The 23,331-nt window shown below is 41.1% G+C and overlaps 2 protein-coding genes across 8 annotated transcripts; one reads left to right on the forward strand and one right to left on the reverse strand.

Moving 5' to 3' along the window:
* The first annotated feature begins 2,673 nt into the window (after positions 1 to 2,673).
* Positions 2,674 to 22,581, forward strand: coro1b (coronin, actin binding protein, 1B). 3 transcript variants are annotated; one of them, XM_079672281.1, is made up of 12 exons: positions 2,674 to 2,861; positions 3,068 to 3,243; positions 14,965 to 15,172; positions 15,422 to 15,544; positions 16,489 to 16,618; positions 18,072 to 18,253; positions 18,352 to 18,471; positions 19,236 to 19,340; positions 19,418 to 19,563; positions 20,114 to 20,171; positions 20,296 to 20,598; positions 21,130 to 22,581. In XM_079672281.1, exons 3-12 carry the CDS (start codon positions 14,969 to 14,971, stop codon positions 21,250 to 21,252), a joined length of 1,494 nt encoding a protein of 497 aa, XP_079528407.1. In that variant the 5' UTR covers positions 2,674 to 2,861; positions 3,068 to 3,243; positions 14,965 to 14,968; the 3' UTR covers positions 21,253 to 22,581. The 3 variants fall into 3 exon arrangements, with proteins under 3 accessions (XP_079528407.1, XP_079528406.1, XP_079528405.1); XM_079672280.1 differs by lacking the exons at positions 2,674 to 2,861; positions 3,068 to 3,243 and adding an exon at positions 11,521 to 11,661; XM_079672279.1 differs by lacking the exons at positions 2,674 to 2,861; positions 3,068 to 3,243 and adding an exon at positions 13,251 to 13,706.
* Positions 3,261 to 11,360, reverse strand: LOC307033726 (uncharacterized protein). Of its 5 annotated transcripts, none has more exons than XM_079672284.1 (7): positions 11,012 to 11,360; positions 7,607 to 10,231; positions 7,354 to 7,438; positions 7,056 to 7,187; positions 6,645 to 6,969; positions 6,426 to 6,499; positions 3,261 to 6,130 (listed from the first exon to the last, which is right to left on the reverse strand). In XM_079672284.1, the coding sequence occupies exons 1-2, from the start codon at positions 11,228 to 11,230 to the stop codon at positions 9,422 to 9,424; spliced, it is 1,029 nt and encodes a 342-aa protein (XP_079528410.1). In that variant the 5' UTR covers positions 11,231 to 11,360; the 3' UTR covers positions 3,261 to 6,130; positions 6,426 to 6,499; positions 6,645 to 6,969; positions 7,056 to 7,187; positions 7,354 to 7,438; positions 7,607 to 9,421. The 5 variants fall into 5 exon arrangements, with proteins under 5 accessions (XP_079528410.1, XP_079528411.1, XP_079528409.1 ...); XM_079672285.1 differs by having other exon boundaries at positions 6,645 to 6,766; positions 6,859 to 6,969; positions 7,354 to 10,231; XM_079672283.1 differs by having other exon boundaries at positions 6,645 to 6,766; positions 6,854 to 6,969; positions 7,354 to 10,231.
* Positions 22,582 to 23,331: the final 750 nt, after the last annotated feature.

The following is a 23,331-nucleotide window of genomic DNA, read 5'->3' on the forward strand; positions in this document are numbered from 1 at the left end:
AGAAGTCCAATGCGCTATCCATTGCGCCACGGAGCCACCTGTTGCACAAAATATCCATTATAGTATTTCAATTACCCTTGTGATAATACTGTATATTAGTATTTTTATATTAACACCGATGACATTGTACCACATCTCACCTTGAATTAGCAATATCTATTGTTAAATGGACTTTATGAACCTGCAGTATGAAATATTGACCACTAGGAGACGCTAGAAGACCGTGCAGAACAGGTTCCACCGTGTGAAATGTTGACCACTAGGGGGCGCTCAAAGACCGTGCACAACCGATTCTGCAGTATAAGGCCAAATTCCAGCCAAAGAAATCCTAACCGCTCCCTGTGAGCCTGTGAGTCGAGCTCATTCTTGGTAACGACAGCCAATCACGTTCACGTCTGCCACCAAGATTCTTCCAAGAATTGAGAGCTCTGGCCAATTAGCGCCCGTATTGCTACCAAGAATTGCCCCAGCAACCAAGAATTGACCAATCAGCGTCTCCGTAGGCGGGCTATACTCTGCGGACGCCGCGAGTGAGAGATTCACTTTTCACGAAAGTAAGTACATCATCCTTTAACTATGTTGTCAATGCTTATAAACTATCATATTAGATGTATAGATATATTTTTAACTAAACAACATGTTGCAAAGGGACATTTTACTAATGACTAGCGAACGGGACATGTCCCGTAACCGTTCCATGTATGTGATGTTTACCGGGAGCGGATTATTATGTACATGTATCGTGAATTTAATGTTGACATATCTGGCTAAATAACATGCCTGTTTATGACATTAACCAGCTTAAGTTAAGGACTAACATAAATTATAACTATGAGCTAGAGAGAATCTCGGACGGGAGCGGGCGAGGCTTCTTTTATTGTCTTTTTTTTCGGCAGCGACCGACGTGTTTTAAAAGTGAATTTAGTCTTATTTATTATTATTATTATTATTATTATTATTATTATTATTATTATTTCTTATATTAATTTAATCTTGCGAGCTTTAACAGCATGATATACAAATAAATCAAGAGCAAAACAAATCTTGCCCTTGACTGTAACCGGACACCTGTTTTTATTTCACCATTAATTTAAATACTAAACCTCACTTGTAAACAATGAAAGTCCGGGGTGGACAGTGAAGGGAAGTTACAATGCAGTTAACACTTTTATTATGAAATACTTGTACTTGAGTAGGCAGGCCTGTTTCCACTATAATTGAGAGGAAATTATTAAATAGTTAGTATGAAGGTCGAGTTTTTCATAAAAAATATAGGCTATTTATACATTTCGATTGATTGATTACATTTAAATGCATAATCTGCTTTTGTACTTGTTTTTGTTCATCTTTAATTTGTATTGTATGTAGTCATCAGTTTTTCTTTGAATCAATATGTAATCTTTTACAGCTTGTTTATTAAATATTTATTATAAATTAAATATTTCTCATTGCTCTGCATTGCCGGAGAATCACCCGCGGCACCAAGGAGACCCAGGCTCAGATTCATAGGCTCATCCAGGCCTTTGATGGAGATGCTGGTCGGGACTCTCTGGGAGTGCCACTCATCAACTCGGCACGGATGAGTGAAATCATCAAGTCCCAGTGGAAGCATGTGGCCATGCATCCAGGATCCTCCAGGTGTGCAGCTCTACGCACAAACTGGCTCCAGTGTGAAGGGAGGGCACCACCTGCCAACAAACCGCTGTGCCAGAGGCTCTACTTCACTGGAGTCATTTCACCTGCACCTGAACCGGTTCATCCCAGGTAAATATGTGTTTTCCTTTTCTCATGGTTAGATTAATCACCATTGGATCGGAATAAATAACAGCTGTGTTTTTATCTATACAAATGTTGAAATTATCTGAAATAAAAACATGATACATTTCAAAATTTACTTTACAGGTACTCTGGCAAGTGACACCTTTTTCCAAGCCTATCTTTTGGATGGACTGGCCCGCTGGAATGAGGACCGGGCTGTGGCAGCAACAAGGGATGAGCAGCAGCATCCACACGGCTACAATCATCTTCTTCGCCATGCTGTGAATACTCTGGCAGAGGAGGTTCTAGGCAAGAAGATCATCCCTTATGTTGGGCCACGAAAGTACACTGGTAGACTAGATACATATTGTATTTGCTTGTAGAATACTAATATATACAATTTTATCACTTGCATTATGTTTTTCTGATTGATATGCAAATAACATATCATCTAAATACCAAGAGTAATTAGATTAAGTCATTTATATTTAAAATGATATTATATATATGATGGTGTATTATCAAATTTTATTTTTGATTTGATTTTAAAGAGGAACTGATGTGAGTGGAGTACATTTATCAGCAAACTGGTCAAGTTCTGCAGGACTACAAGCTGGCCATACAAGAGTCAGAGAGCTGCGAGGTGGCAATGGAGGTTCATGAAGGTCATGCTGAACCTCAGGAGTTTCAGGACTTCACTGTCCCCACATTCCACCTTCAAAGGTTACCTGCTGCCTCATCAAAAGCATCATTCTCTGTATCTCCATCTCCATCCACTAGCACCCTGTCCTCACTGTCTGTGGTCCCTACATCGACAGTGTCACCTCCATCCACCAGCGCCCAGTCCTCACAACAATCCACCTCAGTCGATGTAAGGACCAATTTACCTTTCTTTTTGGCACAGTGGCCAGACTGCAACAGAGTGGTGGAGGCCATCTTCACAAGGCTCTGTGACCTCTACAAAAACACTGTGCGCTGCAAAGGAGTGAGGGTCTCACGGTTCAAAATGGTGATACGTGCTTATAAGCACATCCGAGAGTGCGTGATCACCTGAGACCACCATCCAGCTCCCAGAAGTGAATGTTTGCAACTGTCACACAATGGTGAGTAAATAAGCATACTGCATATACTGCAAAACATGTATACTTACTTTGTAATACTTACCCAATAAAACGATTTACTGTTCAAAATAATCCCAACTTTTTTTCGTTTTCAAATATTCCCTTTTGTTCATTAATAATCCCAACTTTTTTTCGTTTTCAAATATTCCCTTTTGTTCATTAATATTGATTGTTTCATGTTTCCGCAGGTTCAGCAGGCGTCGCAGGTCTCAGGAACAGCAGATCCTGAAGCAGGGTATCCCCGCTCCTGACGCTCCCATGGCAGGACCTGAGAAGCTTCTTGTGGCAATGCAGAAAGGGAGATCTCTGTATCCTGGCAGTTTGGTTGAGCCTCACACCTTTGTTCTACCACCAAACACTGCTGGTGAGGCAAAGCTCCAGAAGAGATCACAACCAGTGGCCATCTCACAGGTCCCACCACCACCTCCATACTATGCTCTTCCCTTCCTTGCACCGACTCCACCCTTCTTAACACCATACATGGTACCATCTGTGAAGCTTCCTCAAGTGCCTGGACCCTCACAGGTTGTGCCTGGAAGCTCTCAGATGATGCTTCTCAACATGCCATTGCCATCAGCTACTCAGGCGCTAACAGGTGCAGAGTAACGTGCCGTACACCACACAGCAGTACAGGGAAAGAAAAGAGGAGAGGGAGCAATCTGGATCAGGCAAAAAAAAATATGTCAAAAAGACAGACGCCATCATTTCGGGGGGTAGTAGTAGAGTGCAGAGCTTCGTGACCACAGAGCGTGTGAACGTTGTGATCAGCTGTTTAGCGCAGTGCTGCTGTACAGGCCGACGTTAACAGCAGCCCTGTCTGTGCACACGGAGACCAACTCCGTCGTCCGATGATCTAACCGCCTTCTGGAAAAGCTTCACATATACATCGGTACGCAAATGCGCTTTGTGACACAAGTGACGGTACGCATTTCAGATTGTTGCCGCGCATGCGTACCTGCGTACCACTTATGTGCACCCCTGTCTATATAAGTACTGTGCAATGATGTACTGACTTGCATGCTCCTTAATACTTCACTACATTTCAGAGGCAAAGATTTGACTCTGAACCTCATTGATTTGATAACATGAGTTACTTTGAAGATTTAGATTATGTTACAAAGTACAATAATATAAACAGACAATGAATTCATTGATTTTATACACAACCTACCCAAAAGTGGGGTAAAATAATAAATAAGCTCCACCTTTACATTGGGATTGAGCGGGATTCGAAACCGGTTCGCAGGGAGTATTTCGGCTACTTCACGGTTACCAAACATAGGCTAACGCGCTATGTCCTCAAACCGGCCCTACATCTGTGAGTCGAGCTCATTCTTGGTAGTTAAATGATCCATTGATTTTATTCACATCACAACCTACCCAAAAGTATGGTAAAATAATAAATAAGCTCCACCTTTACATGTTCTGATATACAAGGGATTGAGTGGGATTCGAAACCACGCTAGCAGGACGTATTTCGGCTAATTGATGGTTATCAATGCGCTAAATCCATGGCTAAATCTCACTCTTGGTAGTGATAACCAATCACGTTCCCGTATGCTACCAAGATTCTACCAATAATTGACAGCTATGGCCAATCAGCGCTCGTATCGCTACAAAGAATTGGCCGGTCAGCAACCACGAATTGACCACAGCGTCTCCGTACACCTGGCGACTCAGCGGTTACCGGCAGTGGCGGCGCCAGGGTATGGCTGGGGTAGGCTACAGCCATACCAAGAAATGGCTTAGCCCCACCTTAGCCCCGCCATGAAAAATGATGTTAAAGTAAGCAAAATAAAGTCCGCCAACTCGCGCGGAGTAAATTGCACCGACAGCAGTTAGTAAGATTGATTTCAGTAGCCACTTGTCTGGAAATACCGAAGAGTGGAAACGGTTTTGAAAACTTTTGTCACGTAGTGATCGTCTTCTCAATAGAACATCTTTGATAATGTCTTCTGGCCAATCAGAATCAAGATAACGGCGTGGTGTTGTTGTAGGAAGTCTCGACGGAGAATACTTTTGCTGTAGTAAATCTCTATATACATCGATACAACATTACGTGTTGATAGAAATCAACACGTAATGAAATAAGACCCCACGGTTTGATGATTGATAGGCTGTCTTTCATTTTGACACACAGAACAATGGGGGGCTATCCACCCTTATCCACAATGTAAAGTAATTCACACAGCCTTCCCTCTTCTCTCTGTGAGGAGCAGCAGGTTCAGCTTTCAGAACAAAGTAACAAAAAACTAAAATGGCATTCATTTCTTTAAACATCTCTTGTAGTAATAGATTTATTTATTGTTCTTCTCAAGAGAGTACCAGAATGTGTATTTTATGTTAGTATTTCAAAAAATCTCCTGGGGGAGGATCCCCCCAGACCCCCTGCAGGGGTTGGGTTTTCAGCATGTCAACTCTTTCATCTGTGGGGAAATTGCAGGATTGGCTCCAGGTCTCCCTTTTTATTTACTACAAGACGTGTAAAATGTGCCTTTTTATTTCATACAGTTCCATTCGGACTGAGACAGGGAAATAATCTAAACCTCACGCGTGGCTTTTCACTGTCAAGGGGGTCGATATAGCGTGTATGCAGGGGTGGACTGGGACAAAAATTCAGCCCTGGCATTTTCTGTCCAGACCAGCCCACTACATTATCAGCGGACACTACATAGAGGTCCACTAAACTTGCGGCATCTTCTCTCATGCATACTACAAAGGAGAGTCATATTCCTTGATAGCAGTTAACAAATAAAGCACTTAACTATGAACTCAAGGACTAAAATTGACAGCTATATCAATCAATCTTTATTCATTATAGTGTCAAATCACAACAGAAGTTATGTCATGACTAGAGGTGGGACGAGACTAACGGGAAGAACCCTTATGCTACCCTTTCAGTTTTTAGTCTGTGACTTTGAAAATCTTTTGGTGTAAGCCCAGTATTAGTTAAAACCAGACTCGGACAATAATAACAAAAAAATATCCTGACAAATAATCTAAATAGAAACATATTACAGACAGTAGCAGCATTAGAGCTGAAACTCACTCACTCATTATGAAACCATAAATAGAGAATTGGAAAAAAAAAAATATATATATATATACTGTAGCTGTGTGAAAAGTCTAAGACATGGGTTACAGGTCTGAATAGATATGCATTCTCATATACGTGTATGTGCACAAGTATGTATTGCTCTATACTTTCCCGTCCACAGCCAGCCAGCTCCACTCCTCACCAAATTCATGACCTGCAAGAAACAGCAGACAGAACTTGTACTCAGTATCTGTGTACTGACAAATATATGTAGCCATGTAGCCTTTTTGTGACGTAGTGACACTTAGTGAACAAATGTATCTGTCATGAAGGATGACTTAAGTCTCAAAAGAGCCCTAAGGCCTACCTGCATAACTGTTAATTGAACTTAAAAGATATGCAGATGTTTGAAATTAAAACCATCATTATGAAAATCTTCAGCCAGGACATAATCATAATCAAACCTTTTGTTTCAATCTGAGACAAAACAAGTTGCATAATAAACTCACAAAGTCAAGACGAAGCTCTCAGATATGATCTATGACTCAAGCATCAAGAAGAACTTCTAGCAGGTCAGGAAAACCTGTTTGACAGGAGATAATGGTAGCAGAGAATATAAAGAGACATTTATGAATTACCAATTGTCATTTTATCACACATATAGTATGTTTCTTCACATAAACCTTTAAACATAACCTTTAAACATTCACATATTGCATTCCTCTCACCACATGAAATAAGCTCAGGAGCCTAAAAGTGGCCCAGTGAATGATGGAGGAGACAAAGCAGGTCCTCAAAAGGGGACAGAGGGAAAAAAACTCCTTTGGCTCTCATATATAGGGTGGTCCACCTAAAAGAGACATGGAAACATTATTAAGTCTCTCATCATCACAAATCAAGTATGAATTCATATAACATTATAAGACACATGACATACTCAACAAATCATAGACTTCTCAAAAAGTGGTGAAGTGGAGGCAGTAAGGGAGCAAATCCTTGAAAATGGACGGAGGGGGAATAACTCCTCAAGCTCTCACATGTCAAGTGGTCAACCTGAGAGGGAATCGGATACATTATTAAGTCTCTAATCATCACAAATTAAGTATGATTTCATAAAACATAAAAAATTATAAACTCACCATACTAGAGGAGACTCAACAGCCAAACTTTGGTCCAGTGAAGGTAGAGAGTGGACGCAGAGAGAGAGCAAGTCCTCGAACATGGACGGAGGGGGAACAACTCCTCAAGCTCTCACATGTCAAGTGGTCAACCTGAGAGGGAATTGGATACATTATTAAGTCTGAAAAATAAATAAAATGTTTTCCTCTGTCCTGCACCTAGAGTTGAACACTTTTGGGATGTGCGTTTCTTTCAAAACTTTTTTTAAATTATGAAGTATGAATTTATACAACATAAAAAAATACATGATAAACTTACCAAATTCTAACAGTGGTCCCAAATGAGAGAACAAGTCCACATATAGAACAGAGGGAGAACGACTCCTCAAATATATCAGAACAACCTGTAATGGAGAATAATTGATAATTTAGTGTACATGATCACACCATTAAGGATCAACACATAAGCACAATACAACTTCTGAAAAGCATCATTAAAATGACAAATAATGAATTACTACATCCATAATGTGTGATGTGTGATAATAACAATAATATTAAATATTTCTCGCCTTATCAGTGGAGCAGCTTTTTAAGCAGCTCACTCTTCTCGTCTGTCTATCACAGAGTCAGAGTCCAAGGACATGAGGATGTCTTTCTCTGTGGCCATCAACATAAATGCCTCCAATTTATCAGATGAGAGGGTGCTTCTGAGTCTGTTTTTAATAAACTTCAAAATTGAAAATGTGTGCTCACAAGCCACCTGTGTGAGGGATAATGTAAGCAGGTATTTATAAGCAAGGCCTAGGACAGGGTATGCATCTGTTAGCATGTTGAAACGGCGAAGTATCTGGTAGCAGCACAGAGGGCATTCTTTGCAGGAGCAACAGTTTATGGGAGTTATCTCAACCTCTTCTGTGTTGTCCTCCTCACCACCTGATCCATCTTCTACTGTTCTTGCTTTGTACTCTGCCAATGGGGATGCCTTCAGCCTGTTCCACTGGAGTGCAAAGCTTTTCAACTCGGCCTGCATATTTTCCTTGGTTGCTCTGCTGTCAAATCCTTGCAAGCACTTGCTTAAGTCTTGAAGGGCAGACTGGGGAAAAGCACTGGTGCAGAGCTGAGGGAAGTTTCTGGGATCCAGACATGCCAAGTCAGCATATAGATTGCCGTGTGTTAAAAAGCGCCTATGAATGGCTTCAATTGCTGTGTCCATGATCCGGTTATGCACATTCACCTCATAGGATTTTTCTGCATCATCCAGGGTCTCATCCTGAGCCATCTCTCCAGGCAAGACTTTTTTCATCCTCCTCGACTTTTGTGGCAGTGTGGCCTCCACTTCTATGTCCGTGTCATCTCTCTCTTAGATTTCTGTGTTTGTCCAGTTGACAAATGTGTCTGCTGCTTTTTTTACAGATTCAAAATCTCTTCCCAAGCTTTTCAGCGTATCCTGTGTCGATGCCACCATTCTGTGAGCAGAGAGGATGTCCAATCCTGCCGTCTGAAGGTATTTAGACAATGGAGAGGTATGTTCAAATATGCGGAGGAAGATTTGAGCCGTCAAGATCGTCTCATACTTGAGCAATGACTCTGCATATCCTCTGGCCATGACACGGATACATGGTTTCACTGTTGCCTGTTTCTGTATAGCTGATAATGTCAACAGCACATCAACGTACAGACCATCTTCCGGTTTTCCAAAGGAGCCAAACACCTTCTTCAGGGCCTCATGCTTGGCCCACCAGCGTGTCTCGCAAATAGGAGCAAGGCGTCTACGTCTCTTGTTTCGGCCTGACTCTTCCCACACATTCATCCTTTTATATGACTCTTTGATGAATACCGCAATGCCATTGAGGAGCGCAAACAGGGACCCACTCTCAATAACAATCTGGGTTGTGTTTGCAAGCACCAGATTTAGTACATGTGCGTAGCACCATACATGCACCTGGTTTGGAGATTGTGCAGACAATAGTGAGGAGTATCCTTTGTATTGGCCTTGCATGTTTGATGCCCCATCAGTCGCATTTCCAATGCACATGGTCTTGCTGAGGCCCATTTTGTCCAGAACTTCTGACAGCATGTTGACCAAGGCCTGTCCAGTGGATGAACTGCACTTCAGCACTGCAACAAGCCTCTCATGAACAACATCAGTAACACACCTCATAATTATAGAGCATTGATCCTGAGAGGTGATGTCATGTGTTGTGTCCAGCTGCACTGAAAACATTCCTGCTTTCTTGATATCACTGGAGATGTTTTCTTGAATCAGATGGTGAATTGCATCTATCAATGAGTTGACTGTGGTTTTGGAGAGTAAAGTTACAAGGGAGCCTCTGCCTCTCGTGCCACCAGACAAATGCAACTTTTTGCTGTTCTCAATGCAGCTGTCAATGCAGCTCTTTTAAACAGAAATCATACTTCCCCAGTTGAAGTATGAGTTCCAAGAAATTACCATGATCAACTGTGTGGTCTTCCAGAGTATATGCTGCCTCATTTTCTGACCTCCTGTATGCAAGCCCCCTCTTCCCAAGAACCTTGATGACATCTATGATGCGCTCCAAAACCTGCCGTCTCTTTCTGACCTGCTCTCTGTGCGCCGACATCTGACTGCCACCAAACACACTGCTGATATCAGTACTGGCAGATTTCAAGAGGTAAGCTTCAGCACAGTTTCTGTGTCCACTGCTTCTCTCATGTTCCTCTGTGCGCTGGTGTATATGCCTCCAATCTGACATTCCACTGATGAACAGACTGCTATCAGTTCTCTTACCGAATGCCATGCAGATGAAACAATACAGCATGTGACGCTCTGGACAGTACGTCAGCCACCTTCTACTGGTGCCGTCTCTGCTACAGAACACTTTCTGCACCACTGGATTGCTACTTTTTTGCTGAGGATGGTAATTTAAAAATGACTGGAGATTTCTCTGATCAGGTTGTGAAAAAAAATCAGTTCGTTGACTGGCACACTCATAGCTCTCAACAGCTGTTTCCCTCTCAGGTGATCCTGTCTTTGGGCTGATGAACTCCTCACTCTCTCCAGCATTTTCCCTCTCAGGTGATCCTGTCTTTGGGCTGACATACTCCTCACTCTCTACAGCCTTTTCCCTCTCAGGTGGTGCAGTCTTTGGGCTGCCTGAATTGGTCTGGCTCTCTCCCTGAACTGACCAGCTGGACTTGCCGTGAACCTGTCTGGGCTGGATATAGGGAAAGCATTTATCATTGGATGGGGAAATAACTCAAAACCACAGAATAATGTACAAGATAAAAGATTAGTTCATATTGAACGAAACGTTCGCGAGCGTAACAACACTAGTGGCTTTGCCATGTTTTCATTATGACACTAACTAGTGTTTTCCAATGCAAAAAAGTCAGATCTTTGTGACAATACCTGAAAATGCTCAAGACAGCACTATACACAGCCATTTGAAAACTACAGTAAAAGTAACAGATTTACACAGAAATTAAAGTTACACACAAATTATGAAATAGTTATCACCTCAATAAACAATAAATGAATTGAAAGATTACAATAAATTCAATGGCAAATATTGCAAATTAATCTAATTATTTCCTATAGGTTTACTTATATTTTGTGCTAAAATTCAAAGTATCTCATCTGTATTTACAATACAGCTTTATTCTGCAGCTTCATCTCTACTTACAGCTCGTTGGTCCATGTGAACGTTTACTGTTGCTATGGGTACAAGAAACCGCTGACGTTAGCAGCTCTTAGCTAGCCTAGCTAAATCATCTGAACAATAAAAACCCATAATATCACAATTCGGCATATTTAAACAAAATCAACCACAACTACCAACATTCACAGCCCTTCAACTCTGGGCTAATATGTTGTCACAAGTAGGACTATGCAGTTCATTAGGTCACATCACATTCAATGTAAAAACGTTTTCTCCTTTTTTTTTGGACATGTCTCAAAAATGTAGCCTAGCCAGCCCCAAGCTAACGTTACTTACCATGTATGCCTCCACTCGCTCGTCTCCCGGCGCAGCAGCACCTGCTGGGGTGGTGACCCCGGCACCAAATAGGTCCGTCAATTTAGAATATTTAGCAGCCTCCACCTCCAGAGACTTCAGCTTTTTAAGTCGCAGTTTTTCAGCGCCACCCGGGCATTTCTTCTGCTTATCCATTTTCAGCTCAGCAGCAGCCCGTCCCGCGACTCCCACCCATGCCATGAGGTCCCGCCCCACCCTGGTTTGTGTTGTAATTGACAGCACTGTCAGGGCTCTCTGAGCCTGTCAGCCCATGATTGATTGACAATGACAAACAATAGACCAATAATATGTGTCGATGCTGGCAACACACTGCTAGTCTTGTGTAGCCAATTGGCCGGCCCAATTGGAGGGAATTTAGAGGGAAAAAAACGAAAAGAAAAAAAAAACATTGCGGACCGGCCCACATTGGGTCAACGGCCCACCGGGACGATGCCCGGTATGCCAGATGGCCAGTCCACTCCTGCGTGTATGTAATTACATTGCAAATACTGATTTGAGCCCCACCACTGTATGGGTTAGCCCTACCATATATTACCCAACACAAATACTCTGGAGCCGCAACTGGTTACCGGCGAACGAGAAAATCACTTCTTCCCAGCAACATCACGAAAGTAAGTACATCATTTTATACATGTTGTTGCTGTAAACGCTTGTAAAATTGTCTTATTAATTGTTAACCTGTCCCATCAAGGTATGTTGTTATAGGCTAGTTGGTTTTCAGATAGCGGATGTGCTGTGAATTTAACATTGACATATCTGGCTAAATAAGCTGCCTGTTTATGGCACGACCATGACCAGGATAATATTTAGGTCTAACATAACTAGGTTCGAGGTTTCCGTTTCTTTTTACCTTCTGGCGTCCTCTGTCTTCAGTGGCCAAAACAAAGTCTCGCCCTTGACTGTAACCTGACACCTGTTTGTATTTTACATTCATTTAAATACTAAACCTCACTTGCAGTGGTATCACGCTGTGTACTGTATGTCTCGTCTGACAGGGGTGTAGTGCTGAAGGAGAACACCGGAACACCGCTCCGGCACTTCAAAAATTGCAAAATACTATATGACAGTAGAATAAAGCTGTTATTAATAAACAAAAATATAGTTTAAAAGGGGAGTGATTTGTAAAATATCCATAAAGAAAAATTAAATCTGCTTACAGTTCTGTTTCATATGGATGTTGAGAGATGTATCCATAGATCTCTTAATGTTGCTCTCAAAGTGCACCAGATTGATGCTTTTAACTTCAACATGTAAAAAAATCTTCCCCCACTTAAATCATGTTCACATGGATAGGAAACTAAATACATTTGCGAATATCTTGTGTCCATATCTTTCTGTTTGGGTGGTCATGCCACACCGTGCACGTGCATGCATGCGCGAGTCATGGTCAAATATCTGGATTAAGAGGTTGCTTTTTCTTTGCACAGCATGAAAGAAAGGCGAAATTAATGGGCTGTGATTTTAGTATTTTTAAGCAGAGGTTGAGTTCAATAATTTGTATGGCCCTCGGAGGATGTTGTAAAAATTGAAATGGCCCTTGAGAGGAAAAAGGTTCCCCACCCCTGCTATAAAGTAATACAAAAACATAAAATACCATTGTTAGTGTTTGATGTAGTAAAAGAGTTTGTGTCAATGACTTTGTTACAATTTTCAATTTTTATTTTAGTTAATTTGGCCCAAGATACAGAACATTTTGGGGAACAGTTTGGGGATAATAAATACAATATTTATGCAGCCTAACTCTACTTTTATTTTATTTCTTAATATTTGTTGGGATGTGTTTTAGTAACTTATTAAATAAATAAAAAAGGGTTAACTTCGGTGTCCGGGCCAAAGTGCCCTTTGTTGCATGTTGTCCCTTAATGTCCCTACATTTCTTTCCATTTTAAACACTCCTGTCAATACGGAAGCTTGTTTTAAAACATTTGTTTTTCAGTTTAACATCCACGATCAGAACTTTACAAAAGTCTTCCAAAACCGGTTTATTCATTAAAAAACAGGGGCTTTCTTCCCCACGCACGCGCCGAATGGTTAGACTGGACACAGGCATATTAATGATTCATTAAGTTTGAACATTTATACATTAAACTGTAAAATATTTAACATTCTCCAGTTTAAACAGTTTTCCCAAGTGCGTACACCACTTCGTATACATCCGGTCAGTGCCAATCTGGATTTAGGCGGAAGATATCGCTCTTGACTCTCTGCGTGTCTTTGATATATCGAGCGGAAGTGTACGGGATTCTGCCTTTCTGCTGAATCCAAAATCGTTTGTAAAGGGGGAACACCGTCTGCATCGCTTCCCACAGCATCACCATCAGCTTGTCTGCGTTCCTCGTCGCTGTGCACCATTTACATTAGCTACATATTAGCCCGGGACATGCGCTATCCGGTTAGGCTTTTACTACACCAGACATGCGCAGTTAATGACAAACCAACATGAGAATAGCTGCGACAGCGGTAACAATAAGAATGCGAATGTACTACTAGTGGACGTATTTTGTTTTAGGTCTGCGCAATCGACGTGAAAGCCTGCCTGGACACGGGAGAGGATTAAGTTACTGCTGCTGGTGGAGGATTATTTTATTGGCCTCATCCTGTCACGCCCGAATCTTTGGTGATCTTTTTTTCCCCATTAGGACAGGTCGAAAGCCAGGTATGCTATTGTGTTCGAGAAAAATGTCTTGAAATGTCTGGTATTAATTGCTGTACGTCCTTTGTTGCCTGTAGTTACTCTTGGCTACATGTTTTCGCGTTGTGTGGAGACAACAATAGAAACCCCAATATAAACGATGTTAAATACTGGATAATTTGTAACGGTACAGCAGGGAATTAACACAACCGTTACTAATAGTAGTGTCGTGGGGTCTACTGCACGAGCTGCATTGATGTGAAGCAGTTTTATCGCCGCTAAAGCTAGTGGGGAATAATGGACGACAGCCTACATACCTGCTTTAAGACCATTTGCTTTGACAACTGTGAAACATTAGGTACATGGCAGATGGAGTTACTGGATCCCAGCAGCTCGGACTGCCCAACCCCTCAGCTTGTTTTGGTTTCACGCGGATCATGCCCTTTTATCCAATGGAGCCTGACTGTACTTTTTCAGAACTGGCTCCTATCATAAAATAATTTGCCTGGTGTTTTGACACCCCCTATTATTTCTAACTGACAAAATAAAGAGGTGTGGATACCCTGAATAACTTATCTGAGTGTTCAATAATCTGAATTAGCTGGACAGATAACGATAGCTTTAACAAAGTTAATTTGTTACACTTTTGAGGAATTTAAATGACTAAAGCCATAATTAAAGAGGTTTATATAGTTATATTTTTACTTAAGCTCCTAACATATGGGACAACAATACATATCTATTGATCTACACCAAAAGTATAACAGTAAATCATCTTACAAATATACAAAACTTAAAGTGAAACATATCAATAACACATTCAAATGTAATGTTCAGAATAGCAGTAATAAGTCAATAAATGCTCCAAGTTAAGGTTATCTTTTCTTGTTTCTAGCTTTTTTGCTTCAAATGTTAATATTTAACTCGTCTTCAGGCATCCTTGATGTTTACAGTAAGTATTGTGTGGTTCTAGGTGAAGCCATAATTAAAATAAAATAAGGTTTCATCCCATTAATGTGGCACATTGTTGAAACCTGCAGCAGTGCCTGAAAATGTGCATATAAGGCATTAAAATGTTAGCTATCAAAAGAATGTATTACAAAGTCAACACAGCTTATGTGTTTAACCTTGGCACAGGTAGTTCATTTCCAATTGCCATAGTTGACATCATAAAATAACTTGATTTGTTCAACCAACAGTTTAAAGAAGATTAGGTACCACGGTTTTCATCTTAATGTGCCACATTATTCACTTATGATGGGGGTTTTAATTTTCTCCACAGAGACATGTCTTTCCGACGAGGTGTGGTCCGGCAGAGCAAGTTCCGCCATGTCTTCGCCCAAGCGTGGAAAGCTGAGCACTGCATCGACGATATCAGAGTGTCCCGAGTGACGTGGGACACCTCCCTCTGTGCGGTCAACCCCAAATTCATCGCCGTTATCATCGAATCCGGCGGAGGAGGGGCCTTCCTCGTTGTTCCCATCAGCAAGGTTGCATTACATTCAGCATTATAAAAAACAGTCGATCAATACATTTGAAACGCCTGTATCTTGTTTCCTATTTTCCATTCTGCTACTAAAAGCAAAATGTCAGCAAGTCTTTGATGCTTAGTCCTGGAATGCACATACAGCGCTTTCACAGTGCAAAGGCAATTGGTGGACAAAGGTTATCCTCCTGTAATATGTTAAAGTTTCTCTAGCTAACTGTCTCAGATCTTAACTTTTTGATTTCTCCCACAGGCAGGCCGAATCGATCAGTCCAGTCCTACAGTGTGTGGACATTTAGCCCCGGTGCTGGACATCCAGTGGTCTCCCCATGACGACAACATCATCGCAAGTGCCTCAGAAGACTGCACCGTGAAGGTAGGTCAACACTTGGCAAGCCTGTGTGATGGTGGCTTTGTGGCCCTTAATCAGTTATTGCTGTCACATATGACAAAGACCACCCTGACCACAGAAATGTCAACTAGGTCTTGTAAAAAGTCTTAGTCTGTTTCAAAGCCATGTTTCATTCTGGTAACAATACAATTGTGAAAAAGAGAGAGAATCTTTTTTCCTGAAACTTTCAGAATCTCTTAAGACAGAGGGGACACATGTTAATGTATAAAAGACATGAGAAAGTGGATTTTGCATATAAGGTGACCTTTAAGTGAACCTGAAATAGTTTGCCAAGAGTGAGTTCAATGCCACTCGTTTGTGCACGAAATATGAACTTAAAGCTACAAGAGGGTTAGCTTAGCTCGGAACAAATGGAAGAAGCAGGTGGCAACAGCTAGCATTACTTTGGCTAATCACCTGTAAAGCTTAATGAATAACAGGTCATATTTTATTTATTTTACTCAAATGTTGATACAATGACAATGTGTTGTTGTTTTACAAGGGATTATGTGGTGAACTAGTCAAGCTATCTTTTCCCCCTAGTCTTTATGCTAAGCTAAGCTAACTGTTTTGTTGCTGTAGCTTCATATTAACCAAACAGGCATAAGTGGTATCAAACGTAACATCTAAGTCTTAGCAAGAAAGCTAATAAGATAGATTTTGAAAATGTTAAACTATTCCAGAACAAGGAAAAACACTTTTCCTATATTCCTCCATATCTGCGAATGGGTTGAAAACGCTAACTGGCCTCAAACTCCATGAGAGTAGTTTGGATCAGTTAAACTTTTTTTCCTTGCTCTGCCTTAAGAGTGTTTAATTTGCTCTGATCAAAAAACCTATTGCATGTCAATGCATCACAAACACATCAGTAGCCCTCGTGCAGCTGAATGAATCACATTCATACGTCTGCTGTGTCTGGTGGTTTGAAGGTGTGGCAGATACCAGACGGAGGCCTGACGAGCCCCATGACTGAGGCCATTGTGACCCTCGAAGGACACAGTAAAAGAGTGGGAATCCTGGCTTGGCACCCAACTGCCTTCAACATCCTCATGACTGCAGGTAACGCCATTCATCACATCCTGGTGCCCTGTAATTGGTTTTTAAAAGACTGCTTAGATTGTCTGTGACTGCGGAAATATACCTTATTGACATTACTCACTGTAGGGAGCATGAATTAAAGTGTGCCATCATGCAAAAAGCCCAATGTGGTTTATAATCTGTTTTACATACATTTACATAGAAAACTAAAAGAAGGGTGTGTGCTGGCAGACCATATCAAAGGAGTTTCTTTATTACATACAACTCGTTGTCATTCAACAAGCATTTATGCTCACTTTTTAACAACATTTAACAAAATCTACGACATGGTTGCAAACTTTACTTGTTTTTGTATCCATGTCGTAAACACTACACATTATCCAGATACTCTTCTTGTTTGTAAATATTGTGTATTAAAGAACAGCTCTTATCTTACTGTGTTGGTGTTCAGTGATAGATTTGAATAATACTGCCTTCTACAAGCCAGGAAATCGATTTAGCCAATTGGCAATCCATAACATGTAATGGAAGTATAACGGAGAGAGGAAGGTGTGATAAACTTGAAAAAGAATTACTCTTTGCTGCAAAGATATGTTGCTTGATTGTTTTATGTGTCGGCATATGTATCCCAAAACACACACTGCTCATTTTTTTTTCATTTACCGGTAATCGTTTATTTGAAACGGGACAGCGCACATTGATGAACACTTTGAAACAAAAATAATGCTTACAAGTGTAAATGAGCCGGGTTTTAGCTTTGAGCTCATTTCCATCCGTAGTCCCGTCACATACAACATATAAGAAGAACATGACATTTATACTCGTAACAAAAATGAATACATGACTTGCAGGAAGAGCATGAGCAGCATACAAGCATTTACCACATGGCAGTACAATGTAGCTACGAGAGAAGATACCCCGGTGTTAAAGTGCATTTAGCGGTGATTACACGTCTGTTTGTTGCTCAACCATCCTTTAAGTTATCCTTTAAAACTATTGCTTATTACTCATCATGATATACATAGCTCTTAATGGCATTGCTCCACATAAATCAGTTTTTAAACTCAGTATATAGCCGAGACAGCAATCTCATTTCTGTTCCTTTATTTAGTATTTATTCTCTTAAAATACCCATATTATGAAAAGGGAGGTTTCTTTTTCTAGGGTCCATGGAGAAATGCCCCAAGCCAGTATTCAGTAGCTGGAGTAGGAGTCAGGACTTCCATTTAGTTTTGACGACACACTAACAGTGTAATTTATATAAATAGAAAGTGAGGCTACACTCCTTTACGGTCATTCCCTAAACGGTGCAGACATAATAAACAGTGACCAATCAGAACAGAATGTGCGTGTTCGGGAGGTATTCTTAAAGAAACAGACACTCAAATAGAGACTTACACTTATACTCAGGCAGAAAATATGTTTTTTTGTCTGCTTTAAAGCTCTAATGGATGTTATGTCTTCCTCTCTGCAGGCTGCGATAATGTGATCTGTGTGTGGAACGTGGGCACAGGCGAGCTTGTGTACCAGCTGAGTGATGCCCACCCAGATATGATTTACAGTGTCTGCTGGAACAAGGACGGCAGCGCTGTGTGCACCGTCTGCAAGGACAAGGCTCTGCGAGTCATCGACCCGCGACGCGGCACCGTCCTCAAGGTGAGGACACTAAAACAGTCCTATAGTGCTTCTTTGCTGGGTCTTTCTATGGTACGAAGCTTCCACATAAGGAATGTACCATCTCATTGTTTGCCTAGGTGAAAGAGAAGGTCCATGATGGCACCAGGCCAATGAGAGCAGTGTTCCTCTCTGATGGGAAGATCCTGACCACAGGCTTCAGCCGGATGAGTGAGAGACAGATGGCATTGTGGGATCCGGTAAGTGCAATACATGTTGTTCATATTGAACGATTCTGCAGTGCAAAGTAGAGTTTGTTTATTTATCAGGACAAAATAAGGGTGTGGCGGTTGATGGACATGTAGTTTGTGCACTGCTACTTGGAGAGGTCCCAGTTCACCTCCCCGGGCGCTGTACAATAGCTGCCCACTGCTCCTAGTACTAGACTCCTGGCACTAGGATGGGTTAAATGCAGAGGCCAAATTTCACTGTGTGCTGTGTGCTCTGCATGTGTGACCATTAAAGAGGGTTTCATCCCTCCCAATTCTTCTTCTTCTTCTTTATCTAAGTTAACGTGAGGCTTCCTGAGTTACGACCTTTCCAGTACATCGTTTGTGTTTCCCTGGACAGTGTTTCTGTGTTGAGCTTAAGGGAAGGTAACACAAAGAGGGATTTATTGCTAACACACTGTAGCTTTGCCAGATATCTACGGACCACTCCTACCTTTTTAAGCTGCGTCTTGGACTCAGATCAGGTTTGGAATACATGTTTGCGTTACGAGAGCAGTATTGTCCCACAACTCTTGCACTGGGGGTGTGTTAAGAACAGATTTTATCTACAGCAAGCAGCAAGTGTTTCAATGTTGATATGGGCACCTATTTAATGTTTTAAACAGACTTGTTGTAAATGTATACTTCCTAAGATCTAACCTTAACTTACCATAGCAATGTGAGGTGGGTTGAATGTATATTTTGTGTACAAGCAGTGTTTAATCAATATTTATTTTGTTTTTGTCTCTGTACAGAAAGATCTGTCTGAGCCAATGGCAGTACAGGAGATGGATACAAGTAATGGAGTTCTTTTACCCTTTTATGACCCTGATACCAACATGGTGTACCTGTGTGGAAAGGTACAGATTTACAGAAAACACTGATTTACTTCATTTTGGGTTCAGTCGTCTTGATCACATGGTCTTCTGGCTTTCAGGGGGACTGCACCATCCGGTATTTTGAAGTGACAGACGAGTCCCCGTATGTTCACTTCCTCAGCTTGTACAGCAGCAAGGAGCCTCAGAGAGGTGCCGGATTTCTTAGCAAAAGAGGTGTCGATGTCAACAAGTGTGAAATTGCCAGGTAAATATGTTCAGTCATGCTTTAAAAAAAAAAATGTTTCTAATTAGTTTAACATAGTTTTAAAGGGCTAGTGATAGATATTTTTTAATCATTCTCAACTTAGTCCATCCTTAATCCTACTTTCTCTCGTCAGTATAGCCAAACCCTCTCATAACTTGTCCATATGTGCCATAGAACGAATTGTTGTCAACAATCTATTACAAAAACACAACGTTCTTCCATTACCCGGAAAATATTAACTATATATACTAAATATTATACCAAATGTTTATTAGTCTGTAGCTGAAAATATTCCCCAAATAATTCAACATTAATACAGCTGGAGTTGTGTTTGTTAAAACTACAGAGCCCAGCTTTTTAAGGAAGTTACTGACCCTTGTAGAAATTATGTAATGGATTTTATTCTGTAGGAATAATTGGGCTGAAGTGCCAGCGTTATCATCAATAAGTAGCATTCAGTGACATGTTTCTTCTCATGGTGTTTGTTTATATAAAAATTAAATATTGTATACATCAGCCTTATCCTGACATATTTCCTGGTCCTCTTTAGGTTCTACAAACTGCATGAAAGGAAAGTGGAACCCATTTCTATGACTGTACCACGAAAGGTAAGCCTTTAAAAAGTCAAACCTATCCAAAAAGGATCCATTTATGTTGCTTGGATAAGAAAATGCCTGCGAAGTCGATCAATAACTGTATAATGAAATATTCCGTCTCCATCTTGCCTCCCAGTCAGATCTGTTTCAGGGAGACCTCTACCCGGACACAGCTGGGTCAGAGCCGGCTCTCCTGGCTGATGAGTGGATCGCTGGGCAGGATGCCCCGCCCCTGTTGGTCTCTCTGAGCGGCGGGTACGCAGCTCCTCAATCCAAGCACAGAGAAATCCTCAAAAGCAAACCCAAGCTCGCCCCGCAGGACTCTGGGAACGCCTCGCCTTCGAATGCAGCCGGTCCCACATCGCACTCTGCGGAAGAAGAGGTGCCACGAGTAAACACGAGAGAGACGGATGGAAATGCCGAGAGACCGAAGAGAGAGGTGAGTGGAGAGAGTCATTAGAGCCGGCCAGTTTATTGATATAATATTGATATTAAGATTTCAGACTAGATATAGTCAAGATTTTGACTATTGTAATATTTTAAGAGGTTTTTTTTCTTGGTTAAAAAAGGCTGTGCAAATTAAAGTGGGCCCTATCATGCTTTTTGTGGCTTTCCTTTTCCTGTAGTGTGTTGTATAGTTTTTGTTGTGCGTGTAAGTGGTCTGTAAGGGCTCACACCCCAAAGTTTCCTCCAGAGGGAGTTTCTCTACCACACCCTCCTCCCTGCTTGAGACACCGCCATTGGACACCTTTGTTTACTGGCGCTTCTATTGGCTCGTGCTCCAACACATTGTACATGATATTCTAAGGGCCAAGATTTTTCCGACGCATCTCTTAAGCACTTGCCCATCACAACAGAGCCTTTTTGAACATTAAAGCATGGAAACATGCCACAGTAGCGGCACAAAGTACAGTACTCAGTATGTGTTCACTATAAGTAGATTTCTGACCTTTTCCCTCCTTTCTTTCAGGAAGATTTGCTGAACGAGTTGTTGGCAGAGATGAAGGCGTTGCGGGCCGTCGTCCTCGCTCAGAGCCAGAGAATCGAGTTGCTGGAGAGGCAGCTGGCTCGCATCGAGGATGGGGATGTATGAGCAAGGCGGCGCACCACTACATTCGACGGGCACTATTACTAGATCCATAGACCATAGCCTTACTATAATCAACAGTAACTCAAGCTGTGCGAGTGGAAGAATGTAGTGTCGATTAGCGACTTATCTATGAATCACAGTGGCTTTACAACCAGGTCAATTATTGTGAAGAAAACCAGACGACAATTTCTGATTTCCAGACTGTGGATTCAAGCGGGGTGTCATCTGCAAAGAGTGATATGTTTTGTGTTTCATATGAAGGAGTATTGTTGCAGCTTTTTGGTGGTATTTATAGTGCAACTTTGAGCTTTGCAAAACCCACACACTAATTTTGAAGAGCTTTGAAGGCATAACAATGGCACTAATGCCTCCACAATAATGCATAAACTAGAGAAATTAAGCATTTAAAAAAAAAAAGTGAATGAAGGCTGACATTCTATAGCAAGGCGATTAAGTACCTCTAATATGATTTTCTTTCTTTCAAGCGCTCACACATGTTACCATTAGGGCTATGTAACCAGGTAGTTAACGCTGCTAAACTGTGATGTCCTTTCAAACCCCCTGATTGTTAGTTCATCGTGTGACTTGTGCTTTGTTTTACGCCGTGTGTATGTAGGAAAATCTCTTGGTACCCAAATCTTGACCTTGACAGTGAGAATTATGTGACTGATAGCTGAGGAGAGCGTAGTTGAATAGTTCCGTGTATTGTAATTCTGTGTAGTCTTTGCAGTCGATGATAAGGTAACACTTGTGATTTTGTACCTCATGTTATCCGGAGAGAGTTGCAGTATTGAAGAGTTGTCCGAGATATCCCAAGGCAAGATATTTATTGAGATAAATACGCAGAAATATTTGCCTCCCCTTTTTTCTTTGAGCTGCACCATCTTTTGCCACCTAAAGAACCATGATCTCTGGTGTCACTTTGTTTCAGAAATGTAAGCTAAAAGGACCTAACACTACTTACAGTGCAATCTTACTAAAACACTTTAGATGTCTCAGTGTCGCAGCTACAAAAGAGAGGAAGTGACACAGTGATATTTTTTTTTTAAGTTTGATATTGCATTTATATAGGTGTTAAAAGATGGAGTGATCTTTTTACATTTTTTTTTATCTTAGTTTTTTTGCCATTATATTTACAGGCGTCCTTTTTACTTCTCCACGAGTCGGTTATGTGTAGCAATGGTACATTCCACGTCAAGCTTTTCCCTTTGTTATTAAGGGATTTATATTTCTTTATGCGCTGACCTCTTAACACCAACTGTAAAACCAGTAGCAGATTAATGAGACAACATTGTGAAAACTCAATAAACATGAATTCTTCCTTTGTATTAACGGAATGGCTCTTTATTTGCAACAAGAAAGGTTCTGATTTAGATCACATACATGTGGGATTTTAGGTGAAGTTATGCGTTTGCTACTCAAAACAACACATGCACACACCCAAAACGCATTGCTGTATGAAGGATTCAACACCCTACAGATTTCACACATTTTATATAGTTTTTTTCTTAATCGTCATCTGAATTTCTGATAAATTAATTATTAAAAATAACCCTTTGATGTGTTATAAATGTAATCAGTGTCCAGAAGTGGCAAATCAAATGGACCCTGTAATGCTAATATTCAGGTTAATATTTGTATTTAGTGCGTCTACTGTGTGATGCTTTTTTTAAATGTCTTTTAAAAACTCATACTGCCTACCTCTTTTCACCCTCTGTCCGAAACCAGAGCATAGTCTGAACTGATTGCATCTGGCCAGCTCTGTTGTGATCAGTCCGAAAATAGAGATGTCCCGCCCCATCACGTGCAAAGTGTTGAAACTCTAGCCAATAGAAGCGCAAGTCTTACATGGTGATGTCACTGTGTTACGGTAGAAAAACTAAGTAGCCAAATCAAGATGTTTAAGTACAGGGGGAAATAATGATAAGGCCCCTTTTGAATATCCTAGGTAAAGATGATATTGAGGTCCCAAAGTTCACCCCAGATACAAACAACAACACGGTGAGGCGATCAGTAGATTTAGGAAAGACAGACTGCTTACCAACCTTGGACCTTGTTGATCATATCCCCTGCACAAAGCAT

The sequence above is a fragment of the Notothenia rossii genome (assembly GCF_949606895.1).
Source record: "Notothenia rossii genome assembly, chromosome: 3".
NCBI lineage: Eukaryota > Metazoa > Chordata > Actinopteri > Perciformes > Nototheniidae > Notothenia > Notothenia rossii.

Coding starts and splice junctions, on each gene's coding strand:
- LOC307033726 (XM_079672284.1), bottom strand. CDS start 11,230: ATGGCATGGGTGGGAGTCGCGGGACGGGCTGCTGCTGAGCTGAAAATG. Junction 10,232..11,011: donor AGCGAGTGGAGGCATACATG/GTAAGTAACGTT, acceptor CCCTATATCCAG/CCCAGACAGGTTCACGGCAA.
- coro1b (XM_079672281.1), top strand. CDS start 14,969: ATGTCTTTCCGACGAGGTGTGGTCCGGCAGAGCAAGTTCCGCCATGTC. Junction 19,341..19,417: donor TGGTGTACCTGTGTGGAAAG/GTACAGATTTAC, acceptor TCTGGCTTTCAG/GGGGACTGCACCATCCGGTA. Junction 19,564..20,113: donor AACAAGTGTGAAATTGCCAG/GTAAATATGTTC, acceptor GGTCCTCTTTAG/GTTCTACAAACTGCATGAAA.